At 54.3% G+C, this 24,272-nt stretch overlaps 9 protein-coding genes across 9 annotated transcripts; 5 read left to right on the top strand and 4 right to left on the bottom strand.

Moving 5' to 3' along the window:
• Positions 1-4,349: 4,349 nt before the first annotated feature.
• Positions 4,350-6,048, top strand: N7482_005270 (GSK family serine/threonine-protein kinase; the record flags this gene model as incomplete). Its single annotated transcript, XM_056687395.1, has 7 exons — positions 4,350-4,395; positions 4,468-4,640; positions 4,715-4,798; positions 4,932-5,280; positions 5,355-5,548; positions 5,613-5,817; positions 5,915-6,048. The coding sequence occupies 7 exons, from the start codon at positions 4,350-4,352 to the stop codon at positions 6,046-6,048; spliced, it is 1,185 nt and encodes a 394-aa protein (XP_056542950.1).
• A 1,818-nt stretch (positions 6,049-7,866) lies between these two features.
• N7482_005269 (putative ABC transporter) lies at positions 7,867-8,766 on the bottom strand (the record flags this gene model as incomplete). Its single annotated transcript, XM_056687394.1, has 2 exons — positions 7,867-8,579; positions 8,649-8,766. The coding sequence occupies 2 exons, from the start codon at positions 8,764-8,766 to the stop codon at positions 7,867-7,869; spliced, it is 831 nt and encodes a 276-aa protein (XP_056542949.1).
• Positions 8,767-8,868: 102 nt separating this feature from the next.
• On the top strand, positions 8,869-10,548 carry N7482_005268 (tRNA dimethylallyltransferase; the record flags this gene model as incomplete). Its single annotated transcript, XM_056687393.1, has 3 exons — positions 8,869-8,892; positions 9,041-9,154; positions 9,223-10,548. 3 exons carry the CDS (start codon positions 8,869-8,871, stop codon positions 10,546-10,548), a joined length of 1,464 nt encoding a protein of 487 aa, XP_056542948.1.
• Positions 10,549-10,669: 121 nt separating this feature from the next.
• Positions 10,670-12,302, bottom strand: N7482_005267 (DXO/RAI1 family decapping nuclease; the record flags this gene model as incomplete). Its single annotated transcript, XM_056687392.1, has 9 exons — positions 10,670-10,830; positions 10,886-11,185; positions 11,257-11,427; positions 11,481-11,584; positions 11,640-11,647; positions 11,698-11,725; positions 11,812-11,843; positions 11,913-12,155; positions 12,228-12,302. The coding sequence occupies 9 exons, from the start codon at positions 12,300-12,302 to the stop codon at positions 10,670-10,672; spliced, it is 1,122 nt and encodes a 373-aa protein (XP_056542947.1).
• A 588-nt stretch (positions 12,303-12,890) lies between these two features.
• On the top strand, positions 12,891-14,135 carry N7482_005266 (protein GET4; the record flags this gene model as incomplete). The annotated part of the gene is made up of 4 exons (XM_056687391.1): positions 12,891-12,934; positions 13,004-13,260; positions 13,329-13,481; positions 13,552-14,135. The coding sequence occupies 4 exons, from the start codon at positions 12,891-12,893 to the stop codon at positions 14,133-14,135; spliced, it is 1,038 nt and encodes a 345-aa protein (XP_056542946.1).
• A 91-nt stretch (positions 14,136-14,226) lies between these two features.
• N7482_005265 (uncharacterized protein) lies at positions 14,227-14,892 on the bottom strand (the record flags this gene model as incomplete). The annotated part of the gene is made up of 3 exons (XM_056687390.1): positions 14,227-14,324; positions 14,392-14,460; positions 14,529-14,892. The coding sequence occupies 3 exons, from the start codon at positions 14,890-14,892 to the stop codon at positions 14,227-14,229; spliced, it is 531 nt and encodes a 176-aa protein (XP_056542945.1).
• Positions 14,893-16,891: 1,999 nt separating this feature from the next.
• Positions 16,892-18,200, top strand: N7482_005264 (replication factor C subunit 4; the record flags this gene model as incomplete). The annotated part of the gene is made up of 5 exons (XM_056687389.1): positions 16,892-16,980; positions 17,045-17,265; positions 17,327-17,426; positions 17,487-17,909; positions 17,975-18,200. The coding sequence occupies 5 exons, from the start codon at positions 16,892-16,894 to the stop codon at positions 18,198-18,200; spliced, it is 1,059 nt and encodes a 352-aa protein (XP_056542944.1).
• A 151-nt stretch (positions 18,201-18,351) lies between these two features.
• On the bottom strand, positions 18,352-20,270 carry N7482_005263 (uncharacterized protein; the record flags this gene model as incomplete). Its single annotated transcript, XM_056687388.1, has 5 exons — positions 18,352-19,260; positions 19,331-19,525; positions 19,602-19,874; positions 19,932-19,953; positions 20,014-20,270. 5 exons carry the CDS (start codon positions 20,268-20,270, stop codon positions 18,352-18,354), a joined length of 1,656 nt encoding a protein of 551 aa, XP_056542943.1.
• A 1,568-nt stretch (positions 20,271-21,838) lies between these two features.
• N7482_005262 (CeGAL family transcription factor) lies at positions 21,839-24,189 on the top strand (the record flags this gene model as incomplete). Its single annotated transcript, XM_056687387.1, has 5 exons — positions 21,839-21,961; positions 22,026-22,117; positions 22,172-23,197; positions 23,250-23,844; positions 23,941-24,189. Coding segments are annotated over 5 exons (2,085 nt in total), but the record flags the coding sequence as incomplete, so codon positions are not given.
• Positions 24,190-24,272: the final 83 nt, after the last annotated feature.

Raw genomic sequence — 24,272 nt, 5'->3', positions numbered from 1 at the left:
GCCGCTTCAAGGAATGCCATGCCGTGCCCTTGCGTCCCGGCGTTGGCATTGGCTTTGCATAGCTGGGTTCCTGCCCATGCTTCCGCGTCGAGGAACCTGAAACACACACACACACACACATGCCATGCCGGCTGGGACCCTTCGTAGTCGCCCTTGGTAGGTCGGTGGATGTGGATGTGCATTCCCACCGAGGACCAGGATCCCTCTCGGACCGGCGCGGCAGGCCGCAGATCCAAATCCTATTCTCATGCCAGTGGCCCGAGTCCCAGGAACGGCGGTTGCCTCTGGGGGTTCTTTACCACGGACAGACCAGACTGGAGTATGCTCGAGCAGAGTGCCGAAGCCACAGGAACGGACGGGCCACACCAGGCATGTACAGTAGGGAGGCTATAGAACGGTAGGGAACTGCGCGGACCACCTGATCAAGGCAATCTCGTAGCCCTCAGGGCACGGATTAGTATTGCACCCAGGGACACTGGTCCGTGATGGGCGGAAGAGAGGCGGGGTCCGCTGAACCGGTCATCCAGTGGGCTGACCGGCGACTCGGACCATCCTCAGCTCCGGCATGGGAACGGTTCCCGCAGGCCATCGTCGGCCATGCTGATGCTAATTCATGGGGGTTCGGTTGGAGTGGTCCCAGTCATGTCCCAGTTCAGTGCCGGGGCCGTGCGGCCTACGTCACTACGTGATCGCGGCGTCGCATGACAGCACGAACTGTGGCGAGGCCGGTCTGTCTGGTGATGTTGATCTGCCAGGGTCAAGGGCAGAGGCGAATGGTTGGGGGGGTGAGTGTTGATGTTGGCTCATTCTCGTTGAGGGCACTAGACCAGGACCCAGTCGCTTTACGGAGAGCACGGCGTAACTAGTTACCCGGAGTGGGATTATGTGATAGGGTTAGTTCTGAAGTGAGTGATGTAGTTATACTGGGGGACTGGTGCCTGAGGAACCACTGGTGCCTGAGGAACCGCGCGACTAGTTATATAGGAACTGCCTCGCTACTCCCTCAAAGAAGACGACAGGAACCCGTCCCTCACTCTCTCACTTCTCTCTCTCTCCGTCGTGGTGAAGGTGGTGAATCAAAATGCAGTCGGAAATAAGACGCAGGTCCATACTGGTAAATACCAGTATCCTGCCACGAGAAACGGTCCGGCTGAGTATCTTACGTCGTACTGGGGGGCCTTCCGCTTCGGCTTGGCTAATACGTATTGCGATTTCCCCCAATGTTCCCTTGGTCACTCTACCTACTGTAAGTTCCTAAGCCCCTAAGCCCGTCCCTAGTCACTAGCCACTTAGCGGACGAGCCTGTACGTCCACGCACGGCCTGAAGCCGCAGGCTTGGCCTGCTCGACCGCCCAGTGACTGCAGCGCGGGAGCTGCTCAACATTAACCTTTTCAGCCAGGTGCAGTCCCGTCTGCACCTCCTATCTTCCCATCCTCCTTCGCCCTCTCCCCCTAAACCCAAATAACCCCAGCGCCCGCGCTGAGCTGGAGGGCCCAAGCTCAGAACTAATCAACTACAGTGGACGGAGGTACGTAGGCCAGTGTACAGAGTAAAGTACATTTCCCCCGACTCGATCCACTCGGTCTGCTGGGTTGGGCCCTCTGCCCGCCCCCAGCCCCGCCCGAGCAGGAGGACCCAGAACCCGCCACACATTATTGGCGGATCTCGGCTGCCCGAACCTGCGATCTGTGAGATGCTGGATGGGTACAGTAGTCCCAGATAGACCGACTTCTGACCTACGATTGGGAGGGGAGAGGGTCGCGGTGTCTGATCTCTGATCAGGGGCAAGCGTCAGGAACCAGACATTCCGGAGCCCCTTTCGATGGAGAGTTTGGGAGGGAGAACAAGCAAATGGGGAACTGAACGCCTCTCCACATTGACTGGCTCTGGTGATGATGATTTTGACGAACTTGGTGACGGGTCCTAGTCCTCGTGGTGGTGACTTGGTGGGCGTGAGGATGATTTATAGCTGGCTAGTGACTAAACTAGTCGAGCTCCCATGACTTACCCTGTCAGAACGTAATGCGACTAGGGAACTCAATAGGTTCCCCTAGGTATGCTCGATCGGTCGGGTCTGTTTCTACTGCTACTACCACACCGACTCGCCGTACTTCTGGCCAGATGCGCATATATACACACACAAACAACACACACACACACTCACACACACACTCACACTCACACTCACACTCCAGTAGATAGATATATATATCGTAAGACAGGATGTGCAGAATCAGACGGTCCATAGGGCGAGAGCCAGGACCAGACCCGCAGGATGGGACCGAGGAAAGTACGGGTGGAATCTTAATTACTCGGAGCTGGGCGTCGGCTGAGATCACTGCAGCTCACATGCCAAGGGGATCCCTGCTTGCATCGGTTCGAGGGTCCGGACTAAGCATATTCATATTGCATAGACCAGAGACGGGGTACTGTGCTCTTTCCTAATCCCGCCCACCGGGCTCGCCCCGGAGAAGGGACTAGACCCTCCCCGGGGACGGCGATCGACGGCATTGGGCTGCCGAGTCCCGTGCCGTATCTCGCATGGCAGCAAGCTTTGAAACCGATCGACCGCAGGAGAAAAGTACCTCGAGTATGTAGGTACGGGAGTCAGTTGGCAGGGGGGAAAACAAAACAGACCGTGGAGCCGAGAGCAAATGATGGGTTCCGGAAACACAAACCCAGATCTCCGACCGAGACCGAGAGTTAGACCTGGACCTGGACCTGGACCTGGACCGGGACCGGGACCAGGACGACCTCCTATCGAGTCCGGAGCTATACTGGTGGGCATACCAAGCATACTTTCTCGACTAGCTATGGACTGAAGTATCCAAGTCTACTCCGTACTTTCCTGATCCCAAACGGGCCGCCGCATGGCCCAAGCTTCTCCCAGTCAGCTGGACTCGATGATGTCGTGGTCACGAGGCAGCGGCAGCCAATCGTGGCGGTTCCTAGGAAAATCACGGCTGGTCACCCGACCGCGGAACATCAGTGCCTCCGACTGACCCGTCATGCTGTCTGGAGTTGCGGGTCACGATGACTATGAATATACCGTCTAGGAGCTCGGATCCGACTATGCGACTATTATTAGCTAGTCCTTCGTACAGTTAGGGAGGTTACCGGCAGTACCACGAGGGATAGGTCCCGGTGTCGAGGTCGCGCGGTCGAGGAGAGGTTTGAGAGAGCGTGGATTCCCCAGATTCCTTACACCGCTGGCATGTATTTACTGTACCCAGGTATCAGTGAATACGGCAATCCCGTACCTCCAGTATGATATCATGTCCCACCGCAATCCATACAGATGCGGTCCTGTATCGGTTGTTTCACAGTCTGGTATCGTGTATCGTGAGCGTGGCCCAGCCCCCGACTGTGAGAGTCAGATTCAGAAAGACTATGTACAGTACTTCATCAAAAAAGGGAAGAGAGGCCACAAAAAAGGGAGCCATTAGTCTAGCTTAGGGGCAGAAGAGGGGCTATGGAGACAAGAAGAATGGGAGATCAGATCGTGGCCTCAATGTGTCTTTCTTCAGGTCACGATCGAACCCAAAAGAGGGTCTATAAAGCCGGAATGGCCAAAGTGGCTGGCCGTTACCTCTGGTATTCTTTTCTTCTCATTTCTTCGAGGTGTTTCTTCCCTTGGCTATGGGAGATTATTGAACGTAGTGTGGTCCCCTCTGCGCGACCTTCCACGTCCACTGCCACTCCCCACCTTCTTTTCTACCCATCACTGGTGCTGTTCTATTCCGGCCCCCATTCTTACTCCTGGCTATCGTCGATTCCTCCTCCGTTTGAACTTCCACCAACTGTACTCTTACCCGTAAGTTCTCCTACCGGCATAAGGTGGTGGACGGGAATCAACCAGTCCCGCTCCCCCCGGTACGTCACTTCGTCAGTTTCAGCCCTGACAATCCAATATTACCTGTACTCCGTACCCATTACCCAGTACCCATTACCCATACCCATCATACCCGCTTCCCTTACCCAGCCAAACCACCCAACGTACCAGTTCTCCCCCGACTGACTGACTAAACCACAGGTGACCTCCTCCTCATCCACCCAGTCCACACTTAACCTTCCCAGTCTAACCCGTCTTATTTCCTCCACGTCCTCTCTATTGGTCAAGCATTCTCCTGCCATTTGCCCACTTTCTTTCCTCTTCATTCCTCCTGCTCTCTTCTTTCCTGCATTCTTGGCGCTCGCCGTTTCTTCTCAACTCGCCCCGTTCGGACCTGCCGCCCACTCCTCCCCCCCCCCCCCCCTCCCTCCGAAGCTACTCCACCACCGACCTACACCTCGCCCAAAACGGATTCTCTTCCTCCTCATCGATAGCACCTCTCCCCACCCCCCAGCGATGTCACAAAGTCGGCCTGGGCTGTTCCCGACCTTGCGCATGGGTGGTAAGCATGTCCTACCCGGTGCTCAATTGCGCTTTCTAGTCGATCACTGACGCTTCTCTCTTTCCCGCGCAGAGGTCGTCCGTGAAAAGGTCCAAGATGGCCTGACGGGCGAGGCCAAAGAGATCTCATATACCCAGTGCAAGATCGTGGGCAATGGATCGTTCGGCGTCGTGTTTCAGACCAAGATGGCCCCCAGCGGCGAGGACGCTGCTATCAAGAGAGTCCTGCAAGACAAGCGGTTCAAGGTAAGGCGGACGCTCCGGAATCTCTAGGTGCTGGGCAACCCCCTCAGGCTAATCGACTTCTCTCTGTCTCGCAGAATCGTGAGCTTCAGATTATGCGGATCGTGCGCCATCCCAATATCGTCGAACTCAAGGCCTTCTACTACTCCAACGGCGACAGGGTACGTGAGACGACTTTCCTCTCCCGCTGCAGCGCCCTCTCCCCCTCTTCTCTCTCTCTCTCTCTCTCTCTCTCTCCCTCTCCCCTTCAGTCCCCGGCTGACCTGGTTGTACCCATTCTCCCCATAATTGCAGAAAGATGAAGTGTACCTCAACCTTGTGCTCGAATACGTCCCCGAGACCGTGTATCGCGCATCGCGGTATTTCAACAAGTTGAAGACGACGATGCCCATGCTGGAAGTCAAGCTTTACATCTACCAACTCTTCCGGTCGCTAGCCTACATCCACTCACAAGGCATCTGCCATCGCGATATCAAGCCCCAGAACCTCCTCCTGGACCCCAACACTGGTATCCTGAAACTCTGCGATTTTGGCTCCGCCAAGATTCTCATCGAAAATGAACCCAATGTCTCCTACATCTGTTCTCGCTACTACCGAGCCCCGGAGTTGATCTTCGGTGCCACCAACTACACAACGAAGATCGGTACGTTGGTTCTCGTCGTCTGCTTTCTCTTCTCCCCCTTGACCCCCGCCGGCGTGGGGCTAATTCCTCGGTAGATGTGTGGTCGACTGGTTGTGTGATGGCCGAGTTGATGCTGGGGCAACCCCTCTTCCCTGGTGAATCGGGAATTGACCAGCTGGTGGAAATCATCAAGGTGCTCGGCACCCCGACTCGTGAGCAGATTCGGACCATGAACCCCAATTACATGGAGCACAAGTTCCCCCAGATCAAGCCTCATCCCTTCAACAAGGTATGTTGTCGCCCGGCTCCCTCCCGGTCGCTCGATCGCGGGCATGGATGCTGACCGTCCCTAGGTCTTCCGCAAGGCTCCCCCCGAGGCCATCGATCTCATCTCGGCACTTTTGGAATACACCCCTACCCAGCGGTTGTCGGCCATCGAAGCCATGTGCCACCCCTTCTTCGATGAGCTGCGGGACCCGACCACTCGGTTACCGGACTCGCGACACCATGGCAACCCCGCCAAGGATCTACCCAACCTGTTCGACTTCTCGCGGCATGGTGAGTGCCCCCATACCGACCATTTCTTTTCCCTGTTTCCTTCAACTACGATATATTATCGTTTGGTACAATCTCCATACTGATCATAATGGCCCAGAACTCTCGATCGCGCCCGAACTGAATAGCCAGATCGTTCCTCCTCACGCCCGTCCCGCTCTCGAAGCACAAGGTCTTGACATCGACAACTTCAAGCCCTTGTCCAAGGAGGAGATGATGGCCCACCTCGACTGAGCCGACCGATGCCACCTCCGCGAGGGACACGTCTGTTTGTTAATGCGTTCCGTACCAGTGCGTGAGAATTCGACGACCTGCCGACCCGACGACCCATCGTGTTTCGAGTGGGCTTTGAATCAACAGCACGGAGGGGCCTTTTGCTGAGTCTGTACACCTTTTGAAAACCAGCGGGGGGCCATGATGGAGGGGAGGAACTGCGAACCTTTGTCGGGCTGGGCGTGGAATGGGGGCATGAAAGAGAAGAGCAGGGGCGACATGCAATGCGGTGGGAGTGGGCCTGGACGTGGAACATGGACTCTTTTTTCTTTTCAATGGCTTTCATGGCTGAGCGGAAAACGGGAGGTTTCGAATCATTGGCGGGGTCAGCAACGGGGGCCTGATGATTGTCACGTCACGGTGGGAGGTCATGGCCTGGAGTTTATTTTATTTTATTTTGGAGGTGTCTGCGACATGCTCTTGGGAGGAAAAAGTGATACCCTTTCTGTGCAAGTCTGGCCTGCCGGGATGGAAGACTGCATAGCTTCGCCGGTCGAGGGGAGGAAGGGGCATGGATGGATATCCCGCCCATGCGTGCTCTGTCTGACCCTGGCCCCGGGACATACGAGATGCATCACCGACGGTTTTGGACCCTTTTCTTTTTTTTCTCTTTTCCCTCGATTTCGGTCTTCCACGGTGGAGTCGATAGTCTTGGCCGGCCTCGTCTTGTTCTGGTCGGATCGGATCGGATTGGTTCGGATCCCTCTGGCCGCATCTGGTCTCATCTGGTCTCATCTGGTCTTGTCTGGTCTGATCTGGTCTGAGTCGGCATCTGCCTTTGCGCCTGGGCCGGGCCTACTGATCTACTGGTCTACTGGTCTACTGGTCTACTGCCTCCCTGTGGAAATGGAAATGGAAATCGAATTCCCCTTCGACTTGCAGCGCTAGAAACCCTGTTCTTATCTTCCCCTTGCGTCCTGTTTGCTTTGGTCTTTTGTGTTGACTTTACTTTACCTCTTCCTTATCCTATCTTCCCTTTTCCTTCTCTTCATTTCTCTTCCGTGCTCTGCAAATGTCATTGTCCTGGTTCTAGCGGGCTTGGCTGGTTCCTGGTTACTTCCTCTTTGGTTCCCCCACCCTTTCCAACCGTTCCACTGGTCTTGCCCCTCTCCTCCGTTTCCCCTCTGACTTGCCGGCGATGCGCTACTCGTTCCAGTTCTGAAGCAGACGGTTTTCCTTGAGTGAGGTCCCGGGCATGTAGTTGTAGTGACAGCGCGTGTTTGATGCTGTCCCAGGGAGATGTCGAGTAGCGTAGCCGGCTTTGATGGATGTCCTGGATATTCGGGATCACCCTATAGATTTGTCTGCAGCCCACGGTATTTGTGTCTGTACGAGCGGATCCCGACCGCTGTGCTTTCGAGGGGGCCCTGATACGCCGTTCTTCTCGAGGTCATCCAGGCCGGCTGTGTCCGACGTCCTTGTGTCGATATCATTTCCGATTTGGTAGTCTTCCCCTCTACCTGTGATCAGATCATGGATCAAGAGGATGCAGCGACAATAAAGACGTTTATTTGGAAGTAACCTTATATATGCAGAAACCGCGCAAAGCCCTCTATGAGTCATGGTTGAAAAACTCCAAATGTTGAATAGAACCACCGCCCCGTCTCTAGAACCCAAATGCCCACGAAACCCCGTCCATGCTAGGTGGTTGAACCCAATGTTTGTTGAATGGCATATTGTTAGCAGACTCCCCAATCCCCATGTATCCCAAAGAACGAAAAAGAATCACATAGGAATGAGCATCAAGCCGGACAAGGAAGACACAACAACAACCAGCGTCTAGTCGCCGCGCTTCTCCAGGCCATAGCCCCCGATCCCATCCAGGGCCCCGTAGGTTTTCGCCTGAATCGACGGGCCATTACGCGGCCCACGAGCCTTCAAGTCTTCCTTCAGCCATTTGAGGACCAACTCTCCGAGTCTGCTATTCTCGGAGGTCCACTCGGGCACCTGGTCGTGGAAGGTCTCGACGGAGCCCCAGGCTTTGACCTTGCCGAGGCTCATATGCACCAGATGGGTCGGCCACTGCGCGAGGTTATCCAGGATGTGGGTGGCGTAGACGATCGTGCAGGCGCGGGACTCGGTCTCGCGCTTCAGGAACGAGAGGAAGTTGCTTCGGGAGAGCAGATCCAGGTCCACGGTGATCTCGTCGAGAAGCAGCACCGTCCAGGGCCGCAGCAGGCCCATGGCTAGCTGGACGCGGCGGCGCTCACCGTCTGAGACGGCGTGCATGCGCCAGCGGAGGTCGATGTCGAGGATGTCGACCAGCTCGTCCCGTCGCGCGGGCCAGACATTGCCGCCCACGGAGGCGAGCAGCGTGGGCACGTCGATGTCCGTGCGGACGATGCTGTTCAACACCCATTCCACCCCGAGATAGGTGACGCCCTCCAAGCTGTCTTTGAAGGGGTCCTGGCCGCCCACGGCGACGGTGTCGGTGGGGGCAAGCCGCTTGCCGGACAGCAGGCGGAGCAGTGTGGTCTTCCCCGCGCCGTTTGCTGTGCGTTTTCGTGCATTAGCCTGGGATGCAGTTTGAAGTCAAGAGAGTAGATATTTCAAGGATTTACCGCCAATCAGCAAGGTTCGGCTCCCGGCTGGGAGATCCAGGTGCACATGCTCCAGCCCCTCCGAGCCATCCTGGAACTTATAGGAGAGGTCTTTCACCTCGATTGACGGAGCGGGCATGTTGGAAACTGTTGATAAGGTCTCAGGGGAGAAAAAGAATCAGAAATCAAAAATCACAAAGAGTAAATTGAAACGTGTAAATATGTAGCAGGAAACACGAAAATGAGTCACGTCTTGCGACTTAAGGTATGTAGCATCCTCCAGCTAGAACTAAACTGGGCTGATCCTAGCGCGGGTCTGCCATCGCCCGCGGATGAGGTAATGTGCGATAAACCCGCGATAACAGCCACGCCTCTTTTTTTCCCCTCCCGTTGCTGCAACTTTCGCAGGCCAGCACGATGCGGAGCTCGGAATGCTCGCAGCCCTCCGATCTTTCAGGCCCGGTCCCAGAGCGCTCATGGATCCCCTCATAGCCGTCGTCGGCGCCACGGGCACCGGCAAGTCCAAGGTGAGAAAGAGAGAGAACGTTGTCGCATCCAGTAGTACTCAGTGCGAGTCGCTAATAGGGACAGACAGCTCGCCGTGGACTTGGCGTCCCGATTCAATGGTGAAATCATCAATGGCGATGCAATGCAGATGTACCGGGGCCTTCCCATCATCACGAACCAGATCCCCGTCGACGAGCGGAACGGCATCCCGCACCACCTGTTGAGCTGTGTCGATTTGGAAGCGGAGGCCTGGCGGATCAGCCTCTTCAAGAAGGAAGCGCTGCGGCTGATAGAGGACATTCGGTCGCGCGGGAAAATGCCGATCCTCGTCGGGGGCACACACTACTATACGCAGGCGGTTTTGTTCAAAGACCAGCTCGTGGGGGAAGGATCGGATGAGGAGGACAGCGTGGAGGTGTCCGGGGATGTCCCGTCTACGTCGGAGAAATGGCCTATTCTCGATTCAGCTCCTGAGGTTCTGATGGAGAAACTGAAGGAGGTGGATCCCGTCATGGCTGCACGGTGGCATCCGAAAGACGCGCGGAAGATCCGCCGGTCACTGGAGATCTACTTTCAAACTGGAAGACCGGCTTCGGAGATCTATGCGGAGCAGCAGCTTCAGAAAGAGCGGGCGGTTTTGCAGTCGGAGGGACTCCTGCGATTCGATAATACCCTCATCTTCTGGGTCCACGCCGAGAAGGAGATTCTCAATGCGCGCCTGGACGCGCGTGTCGACGACATGCTTCAGCAGGGCTTAATGACAGAGGCGGAGACCATGTTCGACTTCTTACAGGAGAAAGAGGCTAAAGGGATTCAGGTCGATCTCACCCGTGGGGTGTGGGTGGCCATTGGGTTCAAAGAGCTGGCTCCTTACTTCACGGCTCTCCGGAAAGCAGAGCTGAGCGAAGAAGAACTCGAGGCTCTGAAGCAGCGGTGTACCGAGTCTATCCGGACTGCGACGCGCCAGTACGGCGGGTCGCAAATCAAATGGATCCGCAACAAGTTATGGCGGGCCCTGTCTGACGCGGGCATGACCCAACGCTTATACCTTCTCGACAGCAGCAACGTCAGCCAGTGGGCGGAGAGCATCAGGGCCCCGTCTGAACAAATCGTGGAGTCGATGCTTCACCGTGAACCCACGCCCGATCCAAAGTCTCTGTCTGAGCTGGCGAAGACCGTTCTTGCCGCCAAAGAAGAGCAGGCGCACGCACAGCCCGGGTCTGCTATGACCAGCCTCACCTGCGAGGTGTGCGGGAAGACCATTGTGGGTGACGAGCAGTGGAAGATCCATCTCAGCAGCTATAGCCACAAGAGAGGCGTCAAGTCTGCCGCACGCAAAGCAGAGCGGGACGCATACTTTCGAAAGCGAGAATTAGACGCTCAGCAAGCCGCAGCCCTGGAGGCGGATTCTTGAAGGCTCGTTGAAGTTCAACAGTGGCTTGAAATAGGCGAGCACCATGGATAGGACACTACATCCTGAATTAAGATACCATTTATACATAACCGTGTCATAAGATCGGAACGCGCGTGATAGTTCAATTCAGCGCCGATGCGAATTCTGATCGCCAAGTTGTAAACGCAGCTGAAAGAATATCACCGTGTCCGGACTCTTCCACCTTGAAAACTTCAATTACATGGGATTTTTCCAGCTTCCGTATCCTCCAAGTCCCATCCGTCTTGATAGTCTGCTTCAGCCCTGTAAACCCCATGTTAGCTCCGTCTTATACACGGGTAGCAAAGCCCAGGCTTACACTCAAGGAACGCCGCCGCAAAATTAATGCAGATATTCCCATCCCAGGAGCCTTTCCCCACCTTCTTGACCTTACCAGGGATACTCGCCGTGTCCAACTCCTCCAAGCGATGAACGATGCCTTGCTGGTCCCGGAAGCCAACGATGATCTTCGGCACACCAAGCAGGAAGGACTGGGCCCAGAACTTCAGCAGCTTCCGCTCATACTTGAACATGTCGCGGTCGTTGCGGATTTCAGCGGATGTCTTCAGCTCCACCCAGTGGATGGGGTCTTCTTTTCGTTCAGGCTTGCAGTCCCAGACTGTAGAGAGAAGGGGGTGGATTCCAATCAGTATAAACCCGGGAGGGAGGCCTTCGCATCGAACAACATACCAGCATCAACCTCGCCACCGAGAACCATGCGCACACTTCCCATGCCAGTCTTGACGACGGAGCAATACTGTGCGCTGTTGTTAACCACTTCGTCCTGTCGGCCTTCGATCTCGGCACGGGACGTCGAGTCCCATGGCTTCCGTAGGACCGACAAAACTTCGAATTTATAACCTGGGATATTTTAGCAAGATAATTCATGGAGGGTTGGAAAGAATGTACCATACCCCAATACATCATCAGCTCTTGCGAGGCCATTCCGGGGGGCATTCTCTGGTTGCGCTGGATCTCCTTTTGTTGATTTTTGTACGCATTATTCTCCTCAATAAATCTGGTCTATGTTAGTTGAATGCTCACGTCCATGTATATTGCATGGGATCACGCACATTGTGCCCTAATCTCACGTCAGTCCAGTGCTCTCGGGTCTTGGGGCGTGCATCTTACCTGGAAACAGGTTGCATTCATCTCAAAGCTGGAACGGAACCACACGCGTCAGTAAAAAAACCTCCCCAAAAAAACCAAAAGACCCCTGTCCGTGTCGAACAGAAAGCTACTAACCCATTCATCATGTCAAACGGAGCAGTCAAGATCTGGAGCAGCGGATCAGAAACCAGTTCCCATTGCACCCATCGGTATACATTTCACCCCATGTCACCTACCTTGGTCATCATCCCTCGCCAAGTAACAATATCAGCTTCGCACTTCTTCCCCGTATCTTTCTCCAGAGCAATAATGGTATCTAGGAGCGCATCCAGATGTTCATCAGCCGCATCGTTCAGCTTCTGAAACGTATCAAAGCCCAGATTCAGATCTGCTGGCAGACTTGGCGGGTAGTAATATGCGATTGATGCATCGCCCAGGGCGAAGTGGCGATCCTGATCATAGGAAAAGCACGCGATCTCCTATATATCACCGCCCGTTAGTCTGTTCGCTGCGGATAAGGACAGGAGTCCACTCTCTCCGGTCCTTCGTACCTTGGGGCGCCGGATTGTTGTATTTGAACCGCCGAAGCGGTTCACTGGTTGGATGTCGAAGATCGCGCGACTCATGGCTCGCAGTGGTGATTTGATTCCGCAAGTAATTTAACAATGACCACCAATCATCCTCACGCGCAAGGGCCTTCTCTAGCCCTTGGCGCGTCGCTAGCAAGAGCTGTTGGAAGAGGCTGGAAGCGGGCTTCCCCAGGGCTCCACGAGGTGGTCTCGAAAGCGGGTTCGATGGCGAGCTCAGGGAAACCTGGTCGATATCAGGTAGCGTCCCTAGCTAGAACAGCTAGAACAGGCGGCCAACCGCGGGCCGCTCAAGAGATGCCCGGACGTCGTAGCTTGGTGGCAAGAGTCTCGCCGAAGCTGAGCGTGGCTGAATTGCAGGTTGCAAAGCAAACGAGGAACCAATCTTCGCCAAGTAGAGTTCGTCAGGTAGTAGCCGCGCGAAAGACCGGATCGAGAGAGCTCGGGGGGAAATGGAAATGCCAGGCCGAGCTGTCAGTGGCCAACCGCCTCCCCACCAACTGTCCTCGATCTCCCCGCGAACACTCCCGCCTCTGCTTCATCATCGCCCTTGAGCTTGGGCCCTTCTTTCATTTGCACATCTATCGCCCATCGAGTCCCTTGTACCGGGGCCTCGCTCGCTCGATAATGACATCCCGCATCGGCAAGACAATCGCCCGCCAGCAAGAAAAGTAAGTCCGCTCTCTGCGGCCTGACGGACTGCGAAAATTCCCGAGCTGACAATCCTCCCCTTCGCGTAGGATCGCGGCCGGAGCTTACTACGAAGCTCATCAGCAACTGCGTGTCATCGCTGCGCGCTATATCAAGCAGTCGAACTACGATGCGGCCGCGGAGCTCCTGGCTGGTGGTGCGACCGCCTTATTGAGGGCTGGTTCCCAGCAGGGTGCGTCGGCCAGTGGTGGGGACCTGGCGATCATGCTCGTCGTGGAAGTCTACAACAAGGCCGAGTGGGGGTATCAGGGTGGTGAGAACGATACGGAGGGTCGCGCCCTCAAGAGTGCGTGGTGCAAGATGCTGTCCTGAATTTGAATTTGTGGCTTGACTAACGCCTATGGTCGTCAACAGAGCGTCTGATCGAGCTTCTGCGCGAGTTCCCTTCAGAGGAGCCGACGAGAAAGCGCTACATTCAGGAGATCATTGGGTGGAGTGGACGGCATGGCCCGCTGGAGCGCGGAGACCCGGAGCTGCACCATGCTGTCGGCTCGGTCTACGCAGAAGGTGGGTTGATGGATGATAGATTGCGTCATTCGTGGCACCTTTACCGATTCTGATTCTGGATTCTGCACAGACAACGAACCGTACGATGCCGAAAGACACTTGGTATTGGGCACATCGGAGTCGGCAGAGACCCTGGCAAAGCTCGAGTACGAGTGGTACACCCATGACGAGCCGCACACCGCCGCCCTGTACGCATCGCGCGCCATTTTCCCATACCTCTTGACCGGCAACGTCCGCAGCGCGAACAAGGCCCTGCTCATCTTCACCTCTCGCCTCTCGACCGCCAACCCGGCCCTTGGCGTGCAGAATGTCAGCAGCGCCAGCTCCGATATTCGACTATACCCAGCGCTCCCCCTGCTCAACTTCCTCAGCCTGCTGCTTCTGACGATCCAGCGAGCCAGCGCCGATCTCTTCAAGCAGCTGACAGCGCACTATGCGGCACAGATCCGGGAGGTGGGCATCTGGGACGATTTCCTGGCGCAGATTGGCGAACAGTACTTCAGCATCAAGATTCCGCGGCAAGGGAACCCATTGTTGGACATGATGGGTAGCATGTTGTTCGGTGGTGGCCAGGGTGGCCAGGGCCAGGTTGGTGGAAGAGGCGCGCCGGCGAAGAAGGTCGAGGCACCCCCTCCCAACATGGAGCTCGACTAGATGGCAACAGAGGGGATTTTGCCTGGCAGCGGACGTACCCGATTGACCGTGTAACGAATTGAAGATGCATACAGCGTGTAATCGAACCAGTCTAGAAGCGCACCTCTTTTTCAGGCTCGAACATCCACTTGTCGTCGTCCAACGATGCGACCTTCCTGCGTAGGCTCTGGTGGACGATATTCAAGATCTCTGGTCATAATCCTCTGATGTCAGCAGTTGCATTGGCGAAGCCATTGCTACCAGAATAGCAACTCACCATCCGGTTCACTGCTGGACGGTCGATTCCGATGCCGAATCACCATTTCGACCAGCGCTGCCTCCAATTCTGCAAGACCGTCAGCCATAGCTTCCTAGACACCTCCGATCCAGACCCAGGGAGATGATCATTCATACTCTCTTTCTCCCGCCCACTCAGCTCCGAGGAATCAAGCGCCGTCTCACCACACTCCTCCGCCTCGAGCTCCCCCAGCTCCTCCCCATCCTCACCCACAAGCGCATTCGGCAGAGCAGGGACGTCAAGCTTATAGCCACCGTTCTGGTCCCGCACCACGATCTCCTTGTTCTCTGACAGCTTGATGGGGCGCGACGATGAGTCCGAGCCAGTCGGCTTCAACCGATGCGAGTGTGAGGGACGGTTCGAGAGCGCATTGTTGCCCGGCGGCACGTTGCCATTCGGAGGGCCCGTGGAGGCTGGGCGGCGGCTTAGGTTCTGGTGGAACAGGTTGCGGCGAACAGAGGTTGGCCCCATTGCAGGCATTGTGAGAAGACAGCGCGTGGTGAGGCTCTAGCGGATAGGTCGTTGCACGTGTTGCGCGTGTTGCGCGATTGTACTGTGTTTTGGCGCGGGACCGCGGAAGTTGTTATGGGTGGGGGTGGATCGCGCGCTGGGGCAGAGATCGTGGGGAGGGAATGGGCGGGCTCGACAAAGGTCGAGTCACAACAGACGAAGAACAAGGAGTGTTGGCCGGTCGCTGCCGGGGGTAGGTAAGAATAGGGTGGAGAGATGATGGTGAGGGGAGGGAATGCCGCGAACGGCGGAAGATGATGCTTAGATACACGGACGTAGTTCTGCTCCCGGAGTTCAGCTATGGATCTTCATACTGAAGAGATCAATGGTAGAAATCAGTCAGTTTTCAATCATAATAGTTGAAAATAAATGGATGCAAGTAGTGTGATTGTATAAATAAAAAATAAGTAGCTGATCTAAACCCTGGGCACAGGCCTACAAGGTTGCTACAGTGGATCACGATACGATCTACGATACATTGCCGTGGCCCATGCCAGGGGGACAGGCACAAAGGAACAATCTACGATACAGAAACCTAATCTGCGCAGGGCCGACCTGCTTGGTAGCCCGCTTCTCAGCTATATTCGCGCTGAGCCACACCGATTTCTCAATAGTTCTTCCAAAACAGGACTGCTCCGCTAATTCTACTCGCAAGAGATGGCTTGTAGAGAATATAGGAGATCGTCTCGATCAGTCATGAGGAGTGGTATCGCTTTCCAGCCCTGGCGATGCCTAGGATAGGAACAATTTCTGTTCTTTTGCAATTAATTGATGGGTATCAAAAACCGATATATAAAGTGCCAAAAAGAATCACCGATAGGGGGAATCGAACCCCCGGCTTCAGCGTGAAAGGCTGACAGGTTAACCACTACCCTATATCGGTTAATGGATGCAAATTTTAATGGTTTGGGAAACTTAGCTGATGCAGTCAGTCCGCGTAAGAATCCTAACTACACATTCCTCCTCCTTCACCGGATACCCCCCGCTCCTTGCGGACCAAGCCTATTTTATGGGTGGGTACAAGCACCAGTAGTACTGCACTAATGGGGCTATTGCTCTATTGGTCTTAGGGAGTGAGAAATGATAAGCAACAACCTTCATAATCTTAGACAAAAACGGTCACCCCCACTGTGTAAAAACTAAATGTAATTCTCGCTACATTCTCTATCTGCCTTGGCTATGATAAAAGCGGTCGGGAATTAGACGTTGATATAAAACTAGGTAGATAGTGAAATGAAAGTTAGGAGAGGCAGGTTCGAGGAACGCTCAGTCCAAGTAAGACAATAAACTAGCGCAGAAAAAAAAAAATAGGCGCAAAAAGAATCACCGATAGGGGGAATCGAACCCCCGGCTTCAGCGTGAAAGGCTGACAGGTTAACCACTACCCTATATCGGTTAGTGAGTGCAAACTTTCTCATAGCTATACACTATATCCTTATCATATTATTGCTAGCTCAATACCGACTCGGAGACATTATGTTTACCAACCAGGTAATATGCAGGTTTTCTGCTATCAACCGACCAATGGGTAATCAAGTATAGAGTAACGACAAGGCTGTTTTAATTCCCGCTTACGATAATTACGAAATGAGTTGCATCTGGAGTCAGAGAGTGATAGACATCATGGCCTCCGCAATTAAAGATCGCAATATATATGTACAACATCCCTGGTCAAAGGAAGAATGCGAGGGGGATTAAGGTAACCCTACAAGAAAAAAAAGAACAGGGAAAGATACTAGTTATAGGTAACCAACGAGCAAGAGAATGTAGTAAACCAGAACAAAGAACCATTAGAATGGTACCGTAAGCTATCCCGAATGAAGTTTTGGAGATGATAATCTTATTCCGAGGGGTGCGGTCGCTATTAGGCCCGGCAGCCGATAAGCACTTATCGCGGAGCGCGTCCACTTTCGCGTCTTTCCAACACCGCTTTCTTCCCCCCGCGCCATCTTTCACTCACACTCTCAGCATGGTGCAAGCCGAATCATCCAAAACTGCCGAGCGCAATGGCCTCCGGGCTGCCACTGCCGGTGCACCTGCAAACTACGAGCTGCCCTGGTCAGTACGTTGTCATGGTTGCTAGGTCCAAGAGCTGACTTTTCCCACCTACTCGCTGCAACAGGGTTGAGAAGTACCGTCCTATCTTCCTCGATGACATTGTCGGCAACACGGAGACGGTGGAACGGCTAAAGATCATCGCCAAGGATGGCAACATGCCTCACGTTATCATCTCTGGCATGCCAGGTATTGGAAAGACAACCTCTATTCTGTGCCTGGCGCGACAATTGCTGGGTGATGCGTACAAGGAGGCTGTTTTAGAGCTGAATGCAAGTGACGAGAGAGGTCAGACTGTCCGCTTTCCGGCAGAGCTTGCAGGCGATGGACGCTGATAGTGACTATTCAGGTATCGATGTGGTTCGCAACCGGATCAAGGGCTTCGCCCAGAAGAAGGTCACATTGCCCCCAGGCAAGCACAAGCTGGTTATTCTCGATGAAGCCGATAGGTGAGATCTCCTTCAAAGGATAATTCACTTGCCCAGAGTACACACTCACATGTGAGATAGCATGACGCCTGGTGCACAACAAGCTCTGCGGCGTACGATGGAAATCTACTCTACGACAACCCGATTTGCCTTTGCCTGCAACCAATCGAACAAGATTATCGAACCCCTTCAGTCGCGTTGTGCTATCCTTCGATATGCCCGCTTGACGGATGCCCAGGTTGTGAAACGACTGATGCAGATCTGCGAGGCGGAGCAGGTCAAACACTCCGAGGACGGAATCGCAGCCCTGGTCTTCAGTGCCGAGGGTGATATGCGTCAGGCCATTAACAATCTGCAGAGTACCTGGTCAGGGTTCGGATTTGTTAGCGGAGACAACGTGTTCCGTGTCGTGGACAGTCCTCACCCGGTCAAGGTCCAGGCGATGATCAAGGCCTGCTGGGAGGGCAAGGTGGATGCGGCGCTGGAGGGTCTAAACGAGCTATGGTAAGTAGCCATTTGCGGTGCCATTTGACTTATAACTCGCCTAACACATTGTTCCTTTGGGGCAGGACTCTGGGATATTCCTCCCACGACATCATCAGCACCATGTTCCGCGTCACAAAGACCATCCCTACGCTCTCGGAGCACTCCAAGTTGGAATTCATCAAAGAAATCGGGTTCACCCACATGCGCATCTTGGAAGGTGTGCAGTCGCTGCTCCAACTGAGCGGCTGCATCTCAAAGCTCTGCAAAATCAACATGAAGCCGGAGCTTTTCCAAGCCCCGAAGGCTTGAGTGAAAATTTGATATCCCACAGCATATTCCCGTGGCGTTAATGGCGTCTTGAAATTCAATGACCAACAACGTTCTATTTCCTTTACCACTATGGGACATGTATATGAGCATCGACTCCGAAATTTACTTGATCCTATCTATTCCCACTTTCTCAAACTTTCCCTTGGACATGACTCCGCCAGATTCCCTCAATGGTGGTAGCAGCCCCAAGCACCTTCTCTTCTTCAAGCTTCTTGCCGATAATTTGCAGGTTCACTGGGTATCCGTCGACCTGGTCTACATCGTAGAGATTCCAATTCCACTCGTCAAATGGATTCCTTGGCACATAGGGCTCTGCAGGCAGCTTGTCGAGGTTAGCCCGTACCTGATCCACAGGAAATGCCAAAGCCGGATAGTCAAGGAAGTTCCAAATCTTGGTATACCCGACCCAGCGGAACTTGCGATGCGGAATACTCGTGTGCGGCATTGCCGGGCTGAGCAGCACATCGACCGGTTTTCCCGAAGGAGAACGGACAGCATTCCACTTATCGAGATACTTCTTCTGTGCAGCACGTTTGCGCCTATTCAGCTGCCAGTACTCGTATACTGAGATGGCCTGGCCGCGATTGACTAGGGCTTCGACATGGGGCAGATACGGCTCGCCTGCCACGGCCATGTCGCGACGGATGTCCTCACCGCCGTCGACGGTGTAGAAGAGATCCATTATCTCGATACAGCCAGCGTGGTCCGCAATGTCCCAGATCACCACTTCGTGGCCTTGGGCTGTCAGTGCCGTGGATAACTCTTGCAAGGCGCGCGTGATCGGTGGGTGAACTTTGACCATGCCGTCGTCAAGGATGAGGCCAATGACCATGGGTCGGTTCTGGATTTCCTGGAATGCTGTTTCGTTCCAAGGGAGAGGGGTACAGCGGGGATCTAAGTCGCAGGGTCGAGCATTCGCTATGAGCTTGGTGATATAGCTGATCGAAGCAAGGTCCCGGGCCATGGGGCCAACGGAAGATGGGACGTGCTCTTGGCCCTCGGTGGACACGGGTACGCCCTCGTAGGGGAATCGGCTACTCTGTAGATTGTGTCAGCTTTGATGGAATCCAGGTAAAGAAAGGGGTATATATGGGCTCGGTGAGTCTCACACTTGGCTTAAAGCCGTATAAACCAACGAAGCTCTGTGGAATGCGAACGCTGCCTCCAATATCCGTCCCAAAGCCCACTATTGAGCCATGCAACGCCAGCAATGAGCCTTCGCCCCCTGTAGAGCCGCCTGATGTAAATGCAGGATTTCTCGGGTTGGTAGTTAGTCCCCAAAGAGGGTTCTCCGTCTCCCCCCACTGCGGACAAGTTAGTTCAGCAAAGCGAACCGATCATTGTGCAAGCACAAACGTATAAAAGAAGCGGTGCACGAACCATGATACTCTGGCACAGGTTTGTTTTTGCAACGACAATGGCTCCCATATCCTTCAGTATCTTCACGAGAGCTGCGTCCTGGCTGGCTGGCTTGAAGGACCTGCCCACGTACCCCAGGGTTGTGTCGACCCCTTTGACATCGAACTGGTCCTTGAGGGTGATGGGAACTCCGTGCAGAGGGCCCTTGAGCTTATGCGTGCTACTAAACTCTTCATCCAGCTTCTTTGCCTGCTGAAGGGCTTCGTCAAATACCACTTCCGTCAAGCAGTTGGTCTATTAGGTCGTTTGAGCAAATTTTCTTTTTGGATAGAGGGCTAGAGAATCGCCTACCAGCTGATGTGCCACCACCGCGCTGCCAAATGACCGTGTTAGCAGAGTCAATCCTCTTCTATAGCTGTGGAATGTCTCGTACCGTTTAATATAGGCTTGTATGACCTGTTCGGCACTGAACTCACCCGCCTCCAGTCCCTTCACCAGGCATGCAATATCGTCTATGTCCGTGATTTTCTGGACCTGGGGCTCTTGCTCCAGACGAGTGCGATGATCAACCTGATGCACCCGGGGTACTCGAAGCTCTTTATCGTCGACCAGGTATGGAGCAATTTGCTGGTCCCTGATCGCACGTTTCTGGGAGACGATATGCGCCCACGGCGGGTGGATGGAGCCCATTGCGCCGGAGTACTCTGGATATCTTTCCTTCCTAATCTACGGGGCGAAACAGCCGACTAAGTATGTTCTGCATCCGAGCGGTCAGAGGGTGTCGCGTTATTAGTTGCTAACTTCGTTGGCCAAAAGTGGGGGCGTATGCGGGGGTGCAGGCGTGGTTGGAGTAACGAACGACCCCCTTCTCCAACGGTCCCTTCTCCAACAGTCATGGCGCCGGAACAACCAGCCTATTTACCACGGCCTATGCGACCTGCTGGGAGCAGCCCATCGCCCATGACCCATATACTTGCATCTACGATCCGCGATATATTAGCTACGAAAAAAAGCCAGGACTTTGTGGAATGGCAGGATTCAATATTCTGATTAATCTCCCTACATGGATGAGTATTATCTCGCTGTTGTTGGTTTGACGTTGATCATAAGCGATAAGAATATTCTGCATCTTCCTTGTGTTCTGCGGAGCCCAGTTGGGGGTGGGGCCAAAAGTAGGGGCTGTCGTGAAAGATGTGCTTCAAGCCGCCGATTCCGATCCCCGGGGCCCGAGCCGCACCTTGGGTATACTGATTGGGCAATTATCTAGTTCAGCAGGAATTGGAGGTGCCACAGGGCGTTGAATCGGGCATGAAGCCGATTGGCGCTGATTTGAAGTCAATGGCATAGTCGGCATTTCTATGTGACGTCGGTCCGTACATTGTAATGTCTTTCATTGGTAGGAATATGTCAAGCGGATACCTTATCGATTTGTCTCAGGGGACAGCCATCCTAAATGCACGTATCCCTAGATCTGTTTAAAGGAGAAGTATTTTGGCATAATTACAGGACTACAAGAACTGTCGAAGCGTGATCGTCCGTGTGTTGGCGCCTTCAGGTAAGGTAAGTGAGGTGGTTGGGTCATGGCAAAGAGTTCATTAACGCTATCTATCATCAGTTGTATTGAATAAACAGTACGAGTGTAAGTGACTTATTTAACGCACTGCATAATAAGCATCTGGTGTGATTTCACTCGGCCCGATAGCCGCCTCAGGCCACCACGGATCAACTATCTTCCGGACCAGGTGTTGCTGGGGGCGATTTGACTGTGCAGCAGAAGAGGATCTTAGCATTCCACATTGCTCTTACTTAGTAGGAGAGCTCTGATAATGGATTTGAATAGACATAGTTGGCGCTACGTGCTAAATAATGCCCTATAGAGGCCGTAGAATATATCAAAATGAGATTGAATTGCGACATCTCTGGTCTATCTCTTGCTGTCCTTGCGACTCTTGCGATAGCTGAGATCCATGACTATAGTCATTAATTCCTCGTTTCTAGTCTATCGGTACTGGTGTACATAGCCGCTGCCATCGGAAACTTCCCTACCTTAGACCACGAATGGGCCAAGCTTTAGAGATCTCTAGGTTGATCACACTAAACGGTATAATGGGCTCTCTAGGCGGGGAACTGGCAACCGTCGCAAGTGGGTCGGAGATCCGATCCTCAACCGCGACCCAGCACTCGGCCAAGCCACAACCACCACCCCCCCCCCACAATCCTCCCCCTCAAGACTGAGATTCCTTTCTTGATGGAGCAGCGGAGGCGCGGCCATGGATTCCACGAGCACAGGGTCGCCGACCGGCGCCATCCGCACGCGCACCAAAACGTCCAGCCCGATCGCGAAGCGGGCATGCGACCAATGCAAGTTCCGCAAGATCAAGGTAACACCTGCCACGGTCCCCCTCTCCGTGTCGCCCCTGGCGCTAATAACCCGCCGCCCTCCAGTGCAGCCTGTCGCAACCCTGCAAGGCTTGCCAGTCGATGGGGTTTGACTGCACATTCCTTCAACCGCAGAAGAAGCGCGGGCCAACCGGGCAGTAAGTAGTGATCGCGCCACGCGCCGAAGAGAGTGCGCTGACCGGGCCCCCCAGCCGTGTGTCGCAAATTCGACAGCAGCAAACACATATCATCCCTCAAACTCCACAGGAGTCACCCATTTCCAAGCAGGAAGCCTACCAGTATCATGTCCCCACCTCATCGGTGGAAACGGGCCCGCATGTTTCCATGCCGGGGCCATCCTGGACGCCCGCGCAGGCCCAAGTCACGATGCCGCTGGACGGCACGGCCGTCCTGGCGCCGACTGGTCCAGCATCGGGTGTAGTAGACGCCTGGGGCGGCGAGACTGCATCTTTAGATTCCCACAGCAGCAGCGCCGTGGGCTGGAACGACCGCCCAGACGTGGAATACTGGCTGCCAGACAACCTGGGCGCCCAAGTGCCTGTCTTTGAATTTCCCGGAAGCTACGTCTACCTCAAACCATCTCTCCCATCTATCATCCAGCCAGTGCCTGATGTATCAACGATGAGCATCCCCCCGCAAGAGCACCAAGGGCTTGCATTTCCCTCCGCCGTGGAGTCGATGCAGTCATCGGAAAGCCAGGAGTCAGAAAGATTCTGGCCCAGTGCAATTAACGAAGCGAATATGATACCCTGGATTGACGTATATTTCGACCGCCTTCATCCGACTGTCCCGGTGTTGAGTCGGTCCTCCTTGTACACACGGATGATGTCCCAGGAGCATCGCACGAATTCACAGTTTGGAGCAATGCTTCTGTCATTATGTGCATTCTCGCTAACGCAGCCAATTGAGATCAATGAACGTGCTACCACTTCGTCTCGCGCCACGCAGGCTCGCTCTATGATGCATGAAGCGACTAAGATGCGAAGCTGTTCTGACTTTGGTGAAAGTCCTACGATTGAGGCGGTTTTGACCAGTTTCTTCCTGTTTGGCTGCTTGTTTGGCAGCAACCAACATAACGCGGCATGGCTGCGGCTGCGAGAGGCGCTAGATCTTGCGTCCACATTGGGATTGAATGATCCTGGATCATACCGGGATCTCTCAGGAGAAGAGAAAGGCCAGCGGCTACGGACATATCTCGTCCTATCCATCACTGAAAGGTGTGTTCATATGCGATATATTGAAGGAATAACCATACTAATGCTAGTATAGAGCCTATGCTCTGCAGCGCCTGCATCCCGTCACATTCTCCGGCAAGCCGGGATTCAGCATGCGCTCAGTACACGACTTCCTCCACAACGCCGCCCACAGCCTCGTCTCAGGCATAATCGTCCACAACGAAAGAGACGCCGAAGGCATGATGGGTCTCGCACGAATGATGGAGCTATTCGATGCCATCGATGAAGATTTCATCCACTGCTGGAATCGCCGCTGCGACCTGAGCAGCGGCTACTGCCAACGATTCACACAAGTCAAAGCCTTATCCATGTTTGACAGCTTGGAACGAATCAGCCAAGCGGAGCGCTACAAGGGATACGACTGGTTCGAGCGAGCTAAAGGCGACGGACATGAGAGCAATGCCCTCCTCGCAATTGGCCTGCGCGAAACCCAGGCCGCAGACGTCTATACCACGCAGAAATGGATTCAGAACCGCGTGTGGCTTTTATGCCTGAACCATGGCCTCTTGAGGACCCAGTCCGAGCGCCCTGAACTGACATTTGGGTTCGCAGTGTCCGTTGCAGAATCCACGCTTCAGCTATGTCGCTCGCTACGGCTTAGCTCCATGGAAGCACATGGAATCGGATATGTACGTGAAACCCCCTCCCCCCGCAACCCTAGTACCCCCGCGCACTCTTAGCGTCTTCATTTCTTTCCTTCTGGACTAACTCAACATCTCCCCTAGACCGAAAAATTGTATGATATCGCCATGGGCGCCACAGATATCCTCTGTAACATCAGCCCACCCTTCGGTATGGGGATGACGCAGCTAGGCAACCTTTCCAAATCACTGCCCACAACCTCGACTCCACAGAGCATGGCAGAAAGCTTCCTCCTGCTGTTCAGCAGTTTCCGGGGAGGAAACCATCCGTTTTTGGAAAAGTACAGGGCTCACTTGCGCGCGCTGCAGATCCCAGGGGAGCTGGGCACAGTAGTGGGTTTTGATTAGTGTGATTTTGCGGAATTTTTGGCGTGGAGTCTGTGTGAATAGAGGAATGGATTGGGAATACCAAGTGT

This window comes from Penicillium canariense, assembly GCF_028826845.1.
Source record: "Penicillium canariense strain IBT 26290 chromosome Unknown utg000003l_segment0_segment0, whole genome shotgun sequence".
Lineage (NCBI taxonomy): Eukaryota > Fungi > Ascomycota > Eurotiomycetes > Eurotiales > Aspergillaceae > Penicillium > Penicillium canariense.
Note: the sequence above shows the minus strand (reverse complement) of the source record. Positions and strands in the feature narration are given on the sequence as shown.